Here is a 16,520-nt window from a genome sequence, read left to right on the forward strand (position 1 = left end):
TAGGAAATACTAAGATAAATTTTTTTTGGATATCACAAAAAACTTAATGACAAATGAAATACTATTTAATTGTAAAAAAAAAAAAAATTATAACCCTGCAGGTCAACCTGTCCCGCGGCGGGTTGAACCCGTTTTGACTCACTTTTTGGCGGGGCCGGTTAAAGTGGGTTGGTGGGTTGAACACTTCAACCCAACCCGCCTGTTTTGGCCAGTTGACTTGCCGGATTCAACCTATATTATCACCTCTAGTTTTTATATTTCTCTAACAAGTATAGAATGAAACTAACTTATTATTTATTAATTTAGTTTATTTTTCAGATAATAGAATGATTTTTCCCTCTTTTATCATAAAATATCCATATACTGATATAGTGATTTTTCTCTATTTCATATCATTCCGTTTTACTCAATCTTTATTTCGTTTAATATTAAATGTCCTAACAAAGCCAAATCAGCTTACACAATCTGCACATTGATTGGATTCATTTTTAATTGGGTAAGTTTCAACTTGATAACACGATCCAACAATCAAATTTACTATGCTTATACAGTTTGTGGCTGTGTGGTCTGAAAGAACAATAACTTTGTTAGTGAGGCTGCAAGCAGACCTATCAAGTTCAGAAGAAAAGCACAACGATGACGAACGCATTGGCGCATGTATAAAGTTAACATTAGGAAATAATATCACAGTAAGTGCAAAGACATGTAGTTGACATCACTCCTTATAACAGCCACAAATTACGATCTCACTAATGGAGCGGGTGTGAACACTTTGAAGCCAAAAGAAAACAAGAGTGGCTATTCTGTAAACATTTCTTATTTTCATTTTTAAATTTTCATCTTTTAAAAATGGGTTCAATGAATAAACTTTTAAAAGACACAAATTATGTTCTTTTAGCAATTTTAACTATGCATTACCGGAAATGCATAATTATAATATTAAAGTTGTATTTCTTTATTCTTTCTTCAGAAAAAGTGCAACTTTAATATTATAACTATGCATTCCTGATAATACATAGTTAAAAACTGCTAAGAATACATAAGCTTGTATCATTTAAAATGAAACTCTTTTTTTCCTTTAAAAATACAATTGCTTTCCTTTGTTATTTTCATTTTTGGGTTTTCCGTAAACATTCCGAGCAAGGGTCAATAGTATTTTTTCGGCTTGTAATGTGTTTGCTAAAAAAGAGAAAGGATCCAACCCCCCCTAATGTATATAATCAACCAGCGAGCACAGAAGTTACTTTCATTGTAAATCTTGACTCACAGTACACCATTTTTTAAAATAAAACTCTTAGCAAGTTTATGTTTTCACTGAATCAAATTATTTATAAATTTAAAAACAAAAAACAAAAAATTTATTTATAAATTTTGAAAAAGATTAAAAAAATATTGTAATTCCATCCACAATGATGCACTTGATGAATGAAATACATCGCTTCTATGTATTTCATTTATTTACTTTCTTGGTTTCTCTTTCCTCGCCATAAGATAACGTACAATAATTATTGTGCTCATGACCACAAAGAAAGCAAACACTATAATCACAAGTCATTGCTTTCTTCATCCACCCAAGTTTTTATTCTACAACTTCCACTTAGTACTAATCCACTGAAACCCAAGCGGAGTCCAGACACCATTAAAAAATCTAACTGCACTTGCATACGTTGGTATGTGACGTTTTTGGATGACCGCATAATGCGCAGCCATTCTTACAATTTAAAATGTCAACTGCAGCCTGTGTGTGTGTGTGTGAATGTGTGTGCGCCACTGTTGAGTGCAGCACAAGATTGCAAATTTCATAGGAGATTTCATGTGAAAATGGTTTAGATTATGTCCACATTCTACCATTAAGAGGATAACATTACTATTCGGGAGAACCAATCTAACCTTCTGTCTCCTCCCAAATGGGCATTCAATTGAGTTGAGTTGAGAATCTACTCATCACCTATTCAAAATTGCTTCCACAAATCATCGCATTTACTGAAAGTTTTCCACGATGCAAGTATTCCCACCTTGACTCATGCCACGCTGTGTAATGTCAAAAATCTAAGTATTCTCACTGTCAACGCCCAAAATGGGTGGCAGCAAGACAGTGAGGGGGAAGGATCTTATACAAAAAAGTATTATTACTAAGAACTAAGAAGTGTTTGCAATCAATACAACATGGTTTTCTTACGAACACTGTTCTTCGTTTTACTTGCAACATTTGGTCACTCCCTTCCAAGGCGCCACCACCACCATCTTTCTCATTCTTTAACTACAGATAAAGCTGCTCTTCTGGAATTCAAAAAAACAATCATATCAGACCCGCATTCCTCACTTGCTAACTGGGCTGAAGCTGCTCATGTCTGCAACTTCACAGGTGTTGAATGTGACAAATTCCATCACCGTGTTATACGACTAATCCTTAAAGATACTGATTTAGTGGGGCTGCTTTCACCCGTCCTTTCCAATCTCACTGGACTGCACCACCTTGAGATTGTTCACAATCACTTGTATGGCATTATTCCACCTGAATTTTCATACCTCAGACGGCTTCACCGTATCATTCTCGATGGGAACAATTTGCATGGCTCAATACCGGAGTCCTTTTCTCACCTTTCCAAGCTTATCCTTCTACTTATCAAGGAAAATAATATAACAGGATCACTTCCTTCATCTATCTTTTCCAATTGCACTCTACTAGAGGTTGTGGACTTTTCCACCAACTTCCTAACTGGTCAAATCCCAGAAGAGATTGGAAACTGCCCAGGCCTGTGGAGTCTCAATTTATACAATAATCAATTTACCGGACAGCTTCCTTTCTCTTTGACTAACATATCCCTTATAAATTTAGACATCGAGTACAATTATCTATATGGTGAATTGCCTACAAAGTTTGTAAGCAGCTGGCCCAATCTCCTTTACCTTCATTTATCATACAATCATTTGGTAAGTCATGATAACAACACCAATCTTGATCCATTTTTCACTGCTCTTAGAAACAACAGTGCTCTCGAGGAGCTTGAATTGGCAGGCATGGGCCTTGGGGGAAGGTTCTCCAATACTGTCGCCAGTCAACTAGGCTCCAGTCTAAGAACTCTACTCCTGCAGGAAAACCAAATTTTTGGATCAATTCCTCACAGCATAGCAAATCTTTCAAGGCTTTCGATCCTGAATTTAACATCCAATCTTCTAAATGGAACTATTTCCTCTGAGACCTGCAGATTACCAAACTTGGAACAACTTCTCTTATCATACAACCTTCTGAAGACTTCAATTCCGGAAGCATTTGGCAAGTGTCAACATCTGGGTCTACTAGATCTGTCACACAATGAATTTTCAGGTAGGATTCCAGAAAGTTTGGGAAATTTGGTCCGGCTAAATTCTTTGTTTCTCAACAATAACCTTCTCTCAGGAACAATACCTCCTACATTGGGACGGTGCACTAATCTGTACAAGCTAGACTTGTCCTATAATAGATTAACAGGAAGCATCCCACTTGAACTCTCAGGCTTGCATGAGCTCAGAATTTTCATAAATGTCTCGCATAATCATCTTGAAGGCCCCCTGCCGATTGAGCTCAGCAAATTAGAAAAGGTTCAGGAGATGGATCTTTCATCAAATCACCTAACTGGAAGTATCTTCCCTCAGATAGCAGGATGCATTGCTGTCTCTATGATAAATTTTTCAAACAATTCTCTTCAAGGGGAGCTCCCAGAATCCTTAGGAGATCTGAAGAACCTTGAATCTCTTGATGTTTCAAGAAATCAATTATCTGGATTGATACCAGCAACACTTGGTAAAATTGACACGCTCACTTTTCTCAATTTATCATTTAACAACCTGGAGGGAATGGTTCCATCTGGTGGTATCTTTAATTCAATGTCATATTTATCATTCTTAGGAAATCCACAACTTTGTGGGACAATTACAGGCTTATCCCCGTGCTCTCATAAGAGACGATGGTTTCAAAGACGTTTGTTCTTGATTATATTCATCTTGGTCATTTTCACATCAACATTCTTGTCAATAATTTGCTGTGTAATTGGATGCAAGCATCTTAAAGTAATCATTTTGTCTCGGAGGACTGAGGGACCAGCTAGACCCGAGTTGATAAGTAACTTCCCAAGGATCACGCATAAGGAATTATCGGATGCCACTGGAGGATTTGACAATCAGAGACTTCTTGGATCAGGTAGTTACGGACATGTTTACGGGGGAGTTCTTCCGGACGGGACACCAATAGCAGTCAAGGTGCTGCATTTGCAATCTGGAAATTCTAGCAAGAGCTTTAATAGAGAATGCCAAGTTTTGAAGAGAATTAGGCACAGGAATCTGATAAGAATTATCACAGCATGTAGCCTACCTGGTTTTAAGGCTCTTGTTCTACCTTATATGGCCAATGGGAGCTTGGAGAGCCGCCTCTATCCTTCTTCTGGATCATCAGACTTGAGTATAATCCTGAGGGTGAATATTTGCAGTGATATAGCTGAAGGGATGGCCTATTTGCATCATCATTCTCCAGTTAGAGTCATACACTGTGATCTAAAACCAAGCAATGTTCTTCTCAATGATGACATGACAGCTCTAGTTTCTGATTTTGGGATTGCAAGGTTAATCATGAGTGTCGGAGGAGGAAATGGTGGGGCTACTGACCACATGGGGCACTCTACTGCAAATTTGTTATGTGGATCCATTGGATACATTGCACCAGGTAATGTAATGTAGATCTTAACTTCGCAATCTGTATCTTGTAAAATTCCTTTAAAATGGAAATCATTAGAAGGAACAAAAAACCAAGCTCAGTTAAATCTGAAAATGGTCACCCACCAACCTAACTACCAGGGACCAAGTAATTTAATTAGTTCTTATCAAAGAAGCAATCTGCCACAATTTGACACCAACAGAACAAAATATGTGACATAATTTTTGGCATCTCATACATATACTAGCAAGATAACATTCCTGTTTATCATGTGTTTGCTGTAAGTATCTAAGTAGCTTCCATAAATTTGGAAAACTTCAATTTAGGTCCAAGAAGTCATCAATATTCTTCCATACTTTCTCATGCAGAATATGGATTTGGATCAAATACATCTACCAAAGGAGATGTCTATAGCTTTGGCATTCTAGTTCTTGAGATGGTGACTAGAAGACGACCAACAGATGACATGTTTGTTGGCGGGTTAAGTCTGCACAAATGGGTAAAAAGTCACTATCATGGAAGGGCAGAAAAAGTTGTAGACCCTGCTTTGGTAACAGCTTCAAGAGATCAATCCCAAGAGGTTCAGAAGATGTGGGAAATTGCTATTGGGGAGTTAATTGAGTTGGGGATCCTTTGCACACAGGAGTCGCCTTCAACAAGACCTACCATGCTTGATGCAGCAGATGACTTAGATCGTCTCAAGAGATACCTTAATGGGGACACAAGTGGAACTTTTGCCTCCTCTCTTGGAATTTCATCTTCTACAATAGGTGGTGATTAACGGTTTTCTCTTTTTTCAGGAGATAATGGTAAATTGCCCAGTTGTCTCATATACTTGTGCAGTGTCCAACCCAAAACTTCCAAAGGATAAATTGAAATTTTACAAAATATATTAGCAGATAACAAGAATGAACCCATTGAAGACATCTAAATTGCACAACATGACATGTCTTTGCTATAAGCCTGTAATAAACTGTGGATTATTACACCATAGTAATCCATGAGTCGGGATTTCCCAAAGTTAGGTTTTGACAACTTAAAAGTTTATAAGTACAACGGGTAACATTAAGATGTTCTAAATGATATATGCAGCGTGATTCTCATAAAACTTTTATACAATCCGTTGATTACTTTACTCAAACAATACCACTTCTCACATGCGAAAATAGCTAAACAACGAATAGGTAACTTATGTCTAAAGGCCAACAATGCTGTGATTATTAAAAGAAGAAATCAAGCGAGGTAATCCGAGCCAGAAAGTAGTATTAAGTACTTCTAGTTGCGCATACCTACTTAATAAAATTAATGACCCAGGTAAAGAGCTATTTTCCTTCTCAACAAATAACAATCAGCAATCAGACAAACAGTAAACTACTAATGCATACTGATTTAATACAACATTATGGACATTAGTAACACCTGCCAACAGACGAAGATACCACAAATGTATACCAAAGCCTTGAAGTACTTGTCCACAAAATCACGTAAACTGGCATAGATATCAAAGGGAAATAATAGAGAAACTGCAATAATTATACTTGGTATTGAAATGTCATATCATATAATCAACCCACTCGAATTTATCCATTTGCATTAATTATTGGTGTTACTTGGTTGATTCAACCTGAATTTTTTTTTTTTCTTTCTGTAGTTTTTCCAAATCATTGTCAGGATATCACATCATAAATTGCTAAGCCCAATAACTGATATCTCCATCTCAAACGTGTAAGAGACAAAAGACGCAAAGTTCAAGCTCATAATAGTAAAGAACAATGTTCTATTGGTTTGTTGATCAATATATGACCTGGGGGAAGTTAGTTCACAAGAATATTATCCAACCATTCCAGCATGCCAGACAAGCCAGAATCATTAAAGACAGAAAATTATAAAGTGATAATTTAGTACATGCAATAACTAGAGGATCTTATAAAATGAAGGAAGACAGGAAACATATCGAAGTTGTTGTATTCTCAACCATCATCATGAATGACACAATCGCATTTCCACTTAGGCATTGCACAACTTGCAGTAACAGTAATGGAAAAAAATTATTCAAAAAAAAAAACAAAAAAACAAAACAGAAATTTCATAGTTTACTCACGCGAAGCCGTCGATGTCGTTGATTCAGCACAAACAACTTTTAATTAGAGCCCGCTCACGCAGATCTCACACCTAATAGTAATGAAGCATCGAAATCACGATGGAGATTCTTGAACTGTGGCGATGTGATTGTGATGGTGAAATTGAAGCATCTAAATCGTGATGGATCGCAAAGAAACCATCTCAAATTGGCCCCATCTAATTACCTTCAGCAGTGCTTTATTTCGCTTCTTTCAGTCTCATCGTATAGTTTGGTTATTAAATTGGATAACTAAACTGCAAAATAAATTTATTATTTTCAATTCAGAATTTTTTTTATTTTTTATTTTTTATTTTTTAAAAAAGAAATCGTAAATTCATAATATTTCCTTAAATTGTACATATTCTACAAATTTACTTTCATTGTGTTTCCATTGTATTCAACGGTAGAGAAATATGGGATCTCAAAGGTTGGGGGTGCAACCAAATGGGAGCCGAGAAGATCGGGTAAAAATATGTATTTGATTCTTTTAATATTATTTTGAACTCCTTCCGAACGAATAAATTTTTGGTATTACTTTTGTATCAAAGATTTAATATATTTCATCAATAAAAATATTACATGTTAGTTAAAGTTTTTTTTTTTTACTGTTAAATTTTTTTTCTCTCTATGATGTGTAATACTTTCATTAGTAGAATACACTGAATCTTGATGCAACGTTAACACCAAAAATTTATCCGTTCCTATAATAGCCCTAACCTAATTAATTAGTAAATTTCATGTAATTAAATATTAAGTATGTGTTAGTGAGTAAAATTAAGTATAAGACTTAATTAAATGAATTAGAGTCACTTTGGGGGTAAAAAGTGTACTCAGTGAAAATTAAGGGGTATAAATGAGTGTCAGCAAAAGTACCCAAAATCTAAAAATAAAAGCGGAAATATTCCTAGAATAATATTCCAGACTGTTGGGTAAAGTTTGGTAATTAATGGAGTTAAATAGATGGATGAACCGATACCCACTTAAAACCACTTAACATAAGGTTAAGTGGCATAAAACAAAAAGAAACCCTTGTCCCTCCCCACAAACTCGTCGCCAGCAGAAAGAAAAGAAGGAGAAAGAAGAAGAAGGAGAAAGGAGGGAGAAGGAAGGGAGGATGAGAGAGAGAGAGAGAGAGAGAAAACCTCAACCGATTGGAGTGATTCAAAAGCCTAAATCACTTAGAACCTCGTCCTCATTGCTAATCCTTGCTTAGTTTTTAGTGGGGAGCTTGGTGTGGTGAGTTATTCTTCTCCAAAATTTCGACCCTTTGTGGGTTTTGGGGTGATTCTCTCCATCGAAGCTTGAGGAACGCTCATTGCATCGTTGTGTGATCATTGGTGGTAAGTTTTCACTATCTTGCACACAAAATCCCTAGATTTTGCATGAGTTAGGGATTTTGTGAATAGTGTTTGGGGTTTTATGGTTTGTAAGCCGATTAGCTATGCTCTTGGAAGAATGGAGCTTAATGCATGTTATAAGAAATGCTATGAATGATATTTAATCGGTGGAAATGAGCTTAGATAGTTATATGACTATACTTTGAAAATGGCAAGATTTAATGCTTGATATTGGATTTTCTTGCATTAGTAATAAATGGTTTAGTTTGGTTGATTGATGATTGTGTCCTAATGATGTCTAGGATTGAGGCATTTGGACCAACCGTAAGTGATCAACTATTGGAGCAAGCAATGGAGCTTGGTTAGTTCAATTGGATAGGTAAGCTCATGTCGTGTTGTGATATAGAGTTGTTATGATATTGATGAATATATGTAGATATTAATTGAATTGCATGATTGATGCTATGACACCTTGATGTAGGTGTGTGTTGTGTAAACAATAGCTTGAAACCAAAGTTGATTGGTTGCTGAAACTGTTGGTGAAGAACAAAGGTTAACTGAAGCTTGAGGTAAGCCTTCGGACCTTGGGTGTAATTCCCTTGATTGTTCCACCAAGCCCTGAAAGGGTAGTCGTAGTTATAGTGTATATAAATGCAATGAAATAGTGTAATGCTTTGTTATACGTATGTGTATGCATTTGGTGTGGCATGAGATGGTGTTTCCCTATGTTGGTATGTTGCATGACGATGCGTAAATCATACTTGGTAGTTTAGCTGGCCAGTAGGACTATTTGCATCTGAGTTTCCTTAGGACAACTTGAGAGCTCGAGGGATTTCTCCTGGAGATGTTATTGCACTTTGCATAGATATGTATTTACTGCATTATTATTGTTATTGCTATTACACTGATATGGAACTGTGGGGTGGAGAGATGCTCTAAGGACCCCTGGTTTACTGGATATATTCGTATATCTCACCCCGTGTTGTGGGGACCCCCTTTCAGGTAAGGATGCTGCAGGAGCCACCAGTGGCAAGTGGCCATACTTAGACTAGTAGCGATGCATGAGGATCCTGTATTTTGATATTATACATGTTGTTTTGTAGCTCACATGTATAGGATTGTAATTAATAGACAATTGATAGATGTATGTTCTCTTTATTTGGAATGGACTTAGCCTATGCTCATGCCTTTGGTTATCTCTTTGTTGATGAGAGCCAAGGGAGTGTTCATAGTGTTTTGTAAGCTAAGTTCCATGAATTGTAATGAACATGATTTGTAATTGATGATTACTTTAAGTTCAATATATGCATGCTCTTTATGTATTGGATTGTTGAGCTGAGAAATATATTAGGTACCTAGTGCTAAATTGGGAAATGTTGAGAAAACAGAGGTTATGCTGCCCAAAATTTAGTATAATCCATGAGGAGAGGTTGGATAAGTGCTAGGGTTAAGTTTAGAGGCATGAACCATTGAGGCTTGTCATGGGGATGCCCTTTCCCCTAGGTTTGGACTTGAGAAATGAGAGAGGGAGAATTCCCTGGCAGCGCGCTCAAGCGCCCAGAAGCGCGCTCAAGCGCCCAGAAGCGCGCTCAAGCACCCTGCTGCCCCTGTGAGAGCCAATGCTCTCTGCCTCCTCGCGCTGGAGCGCCCAGAGTGGGGGCTTAAGCGCCCTAGTTCGCGCTTGAGCGCCCTTAGCCGCCGAAGGAGGAGATGCTTCTGCCTCTGCGCGCTAAAACGTCCCAAATGGGGGCTTAAGCGCCCAGGATAGCGCGCTTGAGCGTCCTGGTGCGCGCTTAAGCGCCCATTTATACTGAAAGACCTGATGCTTTCTGCCTCCGTGCGCTTAAACGCCCAGATGAAGACTTTAGCGCCCGATAACGCGCGCTTGAGCGCCCGGTAGCGCGCTGAAGTTCATGTAGGGCCTGTGTTCAACGCCCCCTTGTGTTGCTTCAAATTGTCGTAACTTGGGCTACAGTGCTCCAAACGAGGCGCGGTTCAAAGCCACGCGTAGCTAACGATTAGAAGAAGACATTTAATAACATTTGGTCTAAAGATATAAGAGTATGATGTTAAGCTTAGTTATTTTATTCCGCAATGTAATACGGTTATGATCACGCACTTGGTTATCTTAAGTTCGGCATATTTTAAAAAAGAAAAATTTAACCGGATTTAATTGAACCATGTGATTGTAACTGCGCTTAATATCATAAGGCGATGTTAACAAACCGGTTCTAGAATGGGGTGTTACAGTTCTGAACAGGATTTACTTCAGTAAAAAATACATGTAATTTATAAAAAAAAAATAAAGTGGGGGATGCAAATGTTAATCACCGCCCTAGCCACTAAAATTTCCACAGCGTCATTATTAACTTGGTTCTCTGCAGCACCTGTAATCCTCGCTTTAATTGTAGTATTTTCCTTCCACTTGCTCTAAGACGTTCTAAATATTTAATTTTTTTTTGGTGCAAAACGTTCTAAATATTTATTGAGCCTGTGCTCTGTACCATTATGTGTTATTTTTCTTTAATGCTTCAATTAGTGGTGGGTGTTTTCTTTAGGGTCCTTTATGAGAGCATCACTGCACGTCAGGACTATCATATGAAGTTGTAATTAGTGGATGCTTAACATTATGCCAATCAAATGTTTTCATCACACAATTAAGAGAGCCATATCATTTATTAAATAACTATATGTATCTCGAGACAAAAGCAACACACCTGCCACCCCAAGTTCCCAGAGCTTTCCCCAGCGAACTTTGCAAGGCAAATTACTATTGCCAAAATGAAATATTGAAGAAAAGTAATCAATCATGTGAGGAGAGGAGGCAGAGGATCATATTGAGGCTAGAACAATAAAAGTTGAACCTATTGGTTTCAAGTTTTATAATATCATTCTTCATTGTTCACGACAATACGCTCAAATATGGGATGGTGTAGCTGACTAACAAATCTTGTCCAAATGTGATACCAAATCAATAATACACTTGTTTCTAAAGTTCATTTATTTGTACAGATTATCAGACTTTGCCAAGGCAGACTATTTTGTAACCAGAAACAAGTTCCTAATTAACATATTTATACGGTTCATAAAAACAAAAGGAAAGAAAACACCACCTTAGAAACATTCACCTTATACAATCATGATTCAAAATGGGCATATTCAATCCCTCAAATATCATACAACAATTCCTGAAACATTTTCATCTGCTCAAGCTGCAGAGCAATTGCCACATATAAGCTCCCATCATTAGTTGAGCTTGGAATTATGAAAGATAGTCCCTCGTATGCAATCCCACCAGGTCCCATGAATATAGGCCTTCCCCAACCAAAATCAGCATCATGGATTGGGAGCCTTGCCCAGCTTGTGATACCAAGATTTGGACACCTAAAAGTATGTTCTCCACGAACAAGAGCTTTTAGATCAGGCTGCAGCTCTAGATAATCAAGAGCCGATCTCAAATATTCGTCATCCATTCGTAACAATGCATTGTGGATTCTGCTTGCAGCATACCATGTTGGTTTTGACATGAGATCACCTGCCACTGCTATAGGTGTGGTTGTGAAGATCACATTGCCAAAGTAACCTGGTGGGAGGGAAGGTTTCAACCTTGACCGTCCATCAGTTGCTATGTACAATTTGGTTTCTTGATCATCAGGAAGTGCTCTTGCCTTGCATACACTTCTCCATACATGACCAGCCAACATCTCATAAGAGCTATAGCTGATTGAGTTGCCATCTTCTCTGGATTTACCCTTCAGGATGTTCAGCTGTTCACGAGTCAATTTGAAAATAGAGACAGCCGCGCCGTCCGAGCCTGGTTTTGCAGGTTCCAGGAGAGTCTTCATGGACGGTGGGGGTTTGTATTCAATGTGATCAAAAACAGGTCGAGGTGGATCCCTGGCTCGGAGCTGTGTCCGGTCAATGAATGGTGGAATGGAAACATCCAGGCCACGAGCCACATCTGACCATGTATTGATAAAGTGAAGACCAGAAGCTCCATCAGCTACATGGTGTTGCATACCGACGCCTAGTGAGACCCCTCCACATTTGAAATATGTTACCTGCAAATAGTTTAAGTCCAGAAATTCATAGTCTGTGGATGAAGAGAGTATAAATATGGGACTATACTTGAGAATAAATTCATCAGGATCGAGGCCTACAATTAATAAATCAAAAGGGAAACTAGCATTTTCTTAACAGAAAATCAAAGCAACTATTGCATCTGCTTGATCTATGAATGAATAATTGAATTTTTTTACTTATGGTCATGTTAAAACAAGACATGAGAACATCCCTTCCTTCCTGAGCGAGTTATCCTAGATGTGAGAAATCCCGCTGCATATAAGAATCTATCCAAAAGTGTGAACAATCATAATCATACAAAGATGAATCAATGATCAATGGTGATATAAGAGAAGAGAAAAAAAAATATTAAATAGATAATTACTAAATCATAATCGTTGTTCACCCTTGTATCATTTTTGTTTTAAAACATGAGAAGATCAATTTCTGAATCTATCCCCAGATGCAGTGATGTTATGATGTAGACCCCTAGTAATTAAATGCCTCAATTAAATTTAAAGCTCAAACCTACATCAACAGTTGAGCGCTATCAATTAATAGCATGAGTGTTATGTTTTCCATGAGTTTAATTATGAATCATTTCTAAAGTCTAAACTCTTCTACACAAAGAAAGAAAGTAAACTCATCCCCTGCAACGTGCTTCACGTATCCACCCCTATACCATAAAATTATAATATCTTATATTGACAGTGATTCAATATCTTAATTTAATCTCTCTTAAAGAATAATATGTTAACTAATTTTAAATCAATTATCTATATAAGAGTCAACAAAAAAAAAATAAAAAAAATTGGGCTACAGCCGCCGCTGTACGTGCATAATTGAAGAGTGATTCCCGCGTTGGATAGTTGGGTTATATTCCTGGAAGGTGGCTAGAATGGTTACATTACGCGTTACAAAAAATTATGTAAAGATTATTAACTAGTTAGTTTTTTTCTTTTTTTCTGTTTATTTGCTTCGAAAAGGATTTTTTTTTTTTCATTTAATAGTAACTAGATGAATTAAAAGAAATCGTGAAAGAGTTTAAACAAAAATACAAGGATATTATTGGCAAACATTGCGAGAAAATTACTGGTCCTGCAATGCGAAAATAATAATAATCTTTAATATTAGTGTATGAAAAATCACATTAGAATATTCCAGAAGCATTTATATATGAATTTACTTTTGAGTAAAGCCGCATTTTTATCTTTCAAAAATAAGTTATTATTTTCAAAAACATTATTGTTATCAAAGTCGAAGAATAATGTACGGTAATGTCATTTTCATCTTTCATAGATTTTTATATTAATTTGATCCTTGAGTATAAAACATATTTATTTTAATATCTTAATTATAAAAAATATCATTGAATTAGTCTGTATTTTAAGACTATTTCACAATCATATTTCTGCCTTTAAATTAGTCATTTTGTGTTAGACAAAGAAATATTATTGTAAAATAGTCTTTAAAAAAGTTTACCAAAAAAAAAATAGTCTTAAAAAAACGACTAATTTAAAGGTATTTTATACAAATAAAAGACTAAATTAATAATCATATTTCGAATTACCAAAAAAAATAATAATAATAAAGAGAGAGAAAGAAAAAAAAAAATAAATGGTTACAAATTTTGTTAAAGACTAAATTGACTGACAGAAATATCTTATAAGAATCAAAATAAAGGGTTATCCTTTGATCTTCAGTAGTGTCCTCCATGATACATTTAATAATAAGCCCACGCTGCACTAGTAATTTTATATTAGAGAGTTTCTAGAAGCGGTTGCGCCATATATGATTACTGTTAACTAATTATAATAGTACTTACGTTTCTAAATTAATTCAATAAATAATCACTTTTTAAAAAAAAAAAAAGTTTTTTAGTAAGGTATAAAATAGTTTAACTCCAAAATAACTTAATTCAAACAAGCACTGAGCGTGCGCCCACGAAACCTGGCGGGCATTAATTTGATAATCATATTGAGTTTAAATATTATGTGAAAAATAAAAAGGATGAATTCAGAATCAATTTTTCTGTATTTATATTGAGTGTAAAATAATATTATTTTGAAGTAAAAATTAAAATATTTTTATAATTATAATTTATTTTAAAATTGTAATAGTCTTTATTATTATTATTATAATTTTTTAACTCAAAATAAATATAAATAATTTATGGCATTTCTGGGTTAAAGCCATTCCATAAATATAGAAACAAACAAATCCAACATAATTTAAAATTTTGGTAACATACAAAGAAAGCAATGACCACGAGTCATCTGAATGAACGAAAAAGGAAACAACTTATGTGAAAGCATCAACATCAAAAGGCTTAAAATTAAAAAATAAATAAATAAATAAATAAACGTGCGACCCAAAAAAAAAAGGAAGTAACACCTGACCTAACAAGAAAGAAGACGCACCTGCAACACCAACAGCGGATACGTTTCGATTCCGGCAGAATAATCGACGGCGGGGATAAGCTGCCGGAGCTCAAGGGTGGGAGCGAAGTCGCCGAAGTCGTCGATGACGGCGGTGGTATCAGCCTCGACGAAGAGAACCCCTTGGCCATCGCAATCAATCTCGACGCGGCCGTCGTCGTCGCGGCGGAGGCGGGCGGCCATTGGGTAGAAAGGAACGAGAACCTTGCTGAGAGCGTCCTTGAGAACCTTGGCGTCGAAGAAATTGAAGCCACCGTTTGGCCTGTAGAAGTAGACGCTGGGCGTGTGGAAATTGGGCACAACCAAGTCGACGTTGGAGTTCCACAGCGCCCTACGCGGCGTCTCCTCCGCCGGACGCACCATCGTCGACTCGTTCACATTTATGATCATGTCTACACATAACCAATATTATATGTATAAACAAGCTTCTTAAGGTAATAATAACATACGTAACCGTAACGAGGTAAACAAACATTGGACAAAAGATAAAGAAAACATACATAGTTATAATAATTAATTAATTAATTAATTAAAATTATGAAACCAAAATTGAAGTGATTATTAACTAGGCTGTGTCCAACAAATAAGAAACGAAAGTGGCAACTTTACCGAAAAGGGTGGGAATGTGGATATGACAATTGTGTGGGTTGGAATTTTTTGTGTGTGTGAGTCAGAGAGAAAGTGGTGGACGGTGCAATGCAGAGTGGAGCAGGGATTTAAGGTAAGAAGAGGTTGGGGGCTTGGGGCCACTCACCAACCCCGCCAACTACAGCCAAGTTGTTAAGACACTGATCTCTTTCTCAGCTTTTTTTTTTCTTTTTTCAATTATTTCTTGAAATAATGAGCTGTGATGAAACGACAATGTTAGCACTAAGTACTTTGCTTTCCTAACTTTTTAGTTATATTGGAAGGATATATTTATGGGAAATGTTTTTCCTATCGTTGGAAATAAGTTATTTTATGCTAGTGAATAAAATTATAAGAGGGACTTACAAATAATTGGAGAAAAAAAAAGAAGATGTGGGATCCATATTTTTTATGTGGTGTAAAAATTTGATTTATCTGAATGAGATAAATATAATCCTATATTTATTATCACGAAAGTTGATCATCCTTATAATTAACTTAAGAGTAAATACCCTTTTTGGTACTCAGCAAATTTCACGATGCCCGTTTTAGTCCCTAGCAAATAAAAAGAACCATAGTGGTCCCTCAAAAATTCAAAATAGCCCATTTAGTTGAAATTGTGGTCCCTCACAAATTTAAAAAAGAGCCATATTAATCCTAAGGGTCCATTTTAAATTTCTTAGGAACCACGATGGGCCTTTTTATTTGCTAGGGACTAAAGCAGGTATCGTGAAATTTGCTAAAAGGTATTAACTCTTAATTTAATAAGTGTTAATTTTCGTCAATCTTAATTTATCGAAAATTATTGAATTGTTCTTATTAATTAATTATTAATTCTTGATAAATTATAATTGTTAGATTAACGAAAATTAACGATAATTAAATTGATTGTAAAGATAATAAATTTACGAGGGTGATAAGTGTACGCTGCCCCTTGACTTTTTAAATTCATTTTTTTGAAGATTTACTGTATTTCATAATCTATCTCACTAAAATGTAATTTGGATAAAATATTCCAGAAAATGTTACACCTGAAAACCCATTTATACAAATATTGGGTTTATAAGAAATTGTCCTTATTACCTAGGGATGCTGGTGATGTGGTACTCATAATTGAATCACCAACTCCTGATTAATTTTAATGTGGGACGCGCAAATTTGATTGGTCCATGACATAATCCAATTCGTGATTAACTTTAATGTGCGTGCAAATGTGGTTGTCAAGGCGAGACTAAAGGGTGGAA

At 36.1% G+C, this 16,520-nt stretch overlaps 2 protein-coding genes and 1 long non-coding RNA gene across 3 annotated transcripts; 2 read left to right on the forward strand and 1 right to left on the reverse strand.

The window, feature by feature from the left end:
• The first annotated feature begins 2,166 nt into the window (after positions 1-2,166).
• On the forward strand, positions 2,167-5,471 carry LOC133315514 (putative leucine-rich repeat receptor-like serine/threonine-protein kinase At2g24130). The gene is made up of 2 exons (XM_061517149.1): positions 2,167-4,699; positions 5,152-5,471. The coding sequence occupies exons 1-2, from the start codon at positions 2,167-2,169 to the stop codon at positions 5,469-5,471; spliced, it is 2,853 nt and encodes a 950-aa protein (XP_061373133.1).
• Positions 5,472-7,875: 2,404 nt separating this feature from the next.
• On the forward strand, positions 7,876-9,430 carry LOC133315481 (uncharacterized). The gene is made up of 4 exons (XR_009752096.1): positions 7,876-8,152; positions 8,452-8,528; positions 8,631-8,718; positions 9,152-9,430. It is a non-coding gene; the product is annotated as an uncharacterized LOC133315481 (long non-coding RNA).
• Positions 9,431-11,107: 1,677 nt separating this feature from the next.
• LOC133315491 (shikimate O-hydroxycinnamoyltransferase-like) lies at positions 11,108-15,039 on the reverse strand. Its single transcript, XM_061517122.1, has 2 exons — positions 14,632-15,039; positions 11,108-12,210 (listed from the first exon to the last, which is right to left on the reverse strand). The coding sequence occupies exons 1-2, from the start codon at positions 15,037-15,039 to the stop codon at positions 11,317-11,319; spliced, it is 1,302 nt and encodes a 433-aa protein (XP_061373106.1). The 3' UTR covers positions 11,108-11,316.
• Between the last annotated feature and the right edge of the window lie 1,481 nt (positions 15,040-16,520).

This window comes from Gastrolobium bilobum, unplaced genomic scaffold (assembly GCF_033153095.1).
Source record: "Gastrolobium bilobum isolate Gb01-03AN ecotype WA unplaced genomic scaffold, APGP_CSIRO_Gbil_v1 utg2933, whole genome shotgun sequence".
In the NCBI taxonomy this organism is placed as follows: Eukaryota; Viridiplantae; Streptophyta; class Magnoliopsida; order Fabales; family Fabaceae; genus Gastrolobium; species Gastrolobium bilobum.

Coding starts and splice junctions, on each gene's coding strand:
- LOC133315514 (XM_061517149.1), top strand. CDS start 2,167: ATGGTTTTCTTACGAACACTGTTCTTCGTTTTACTTGCAACATTTGGT. Junction 4,700..5,151: donor CATTGGATACATTGCACCAG/GTAATGTAATGT, acceptor GACGACCAACAG/ATGACATGTTTGTTGGCGGG.
- LOC133315491 (XM_061517122.1), bottom strand. CDS start 15,039: ATGATCATAAATGTGAACGAGTCGACGATGGTGCGTCCGGCGGAGGAG. Junction 12,211..14,631: donor ATCCGCTGTTGGTGTTGCAG/GTGCGTCTTCTT, acceptor AACTATTTGCAG/GTAACATATTTCAAATGTGG.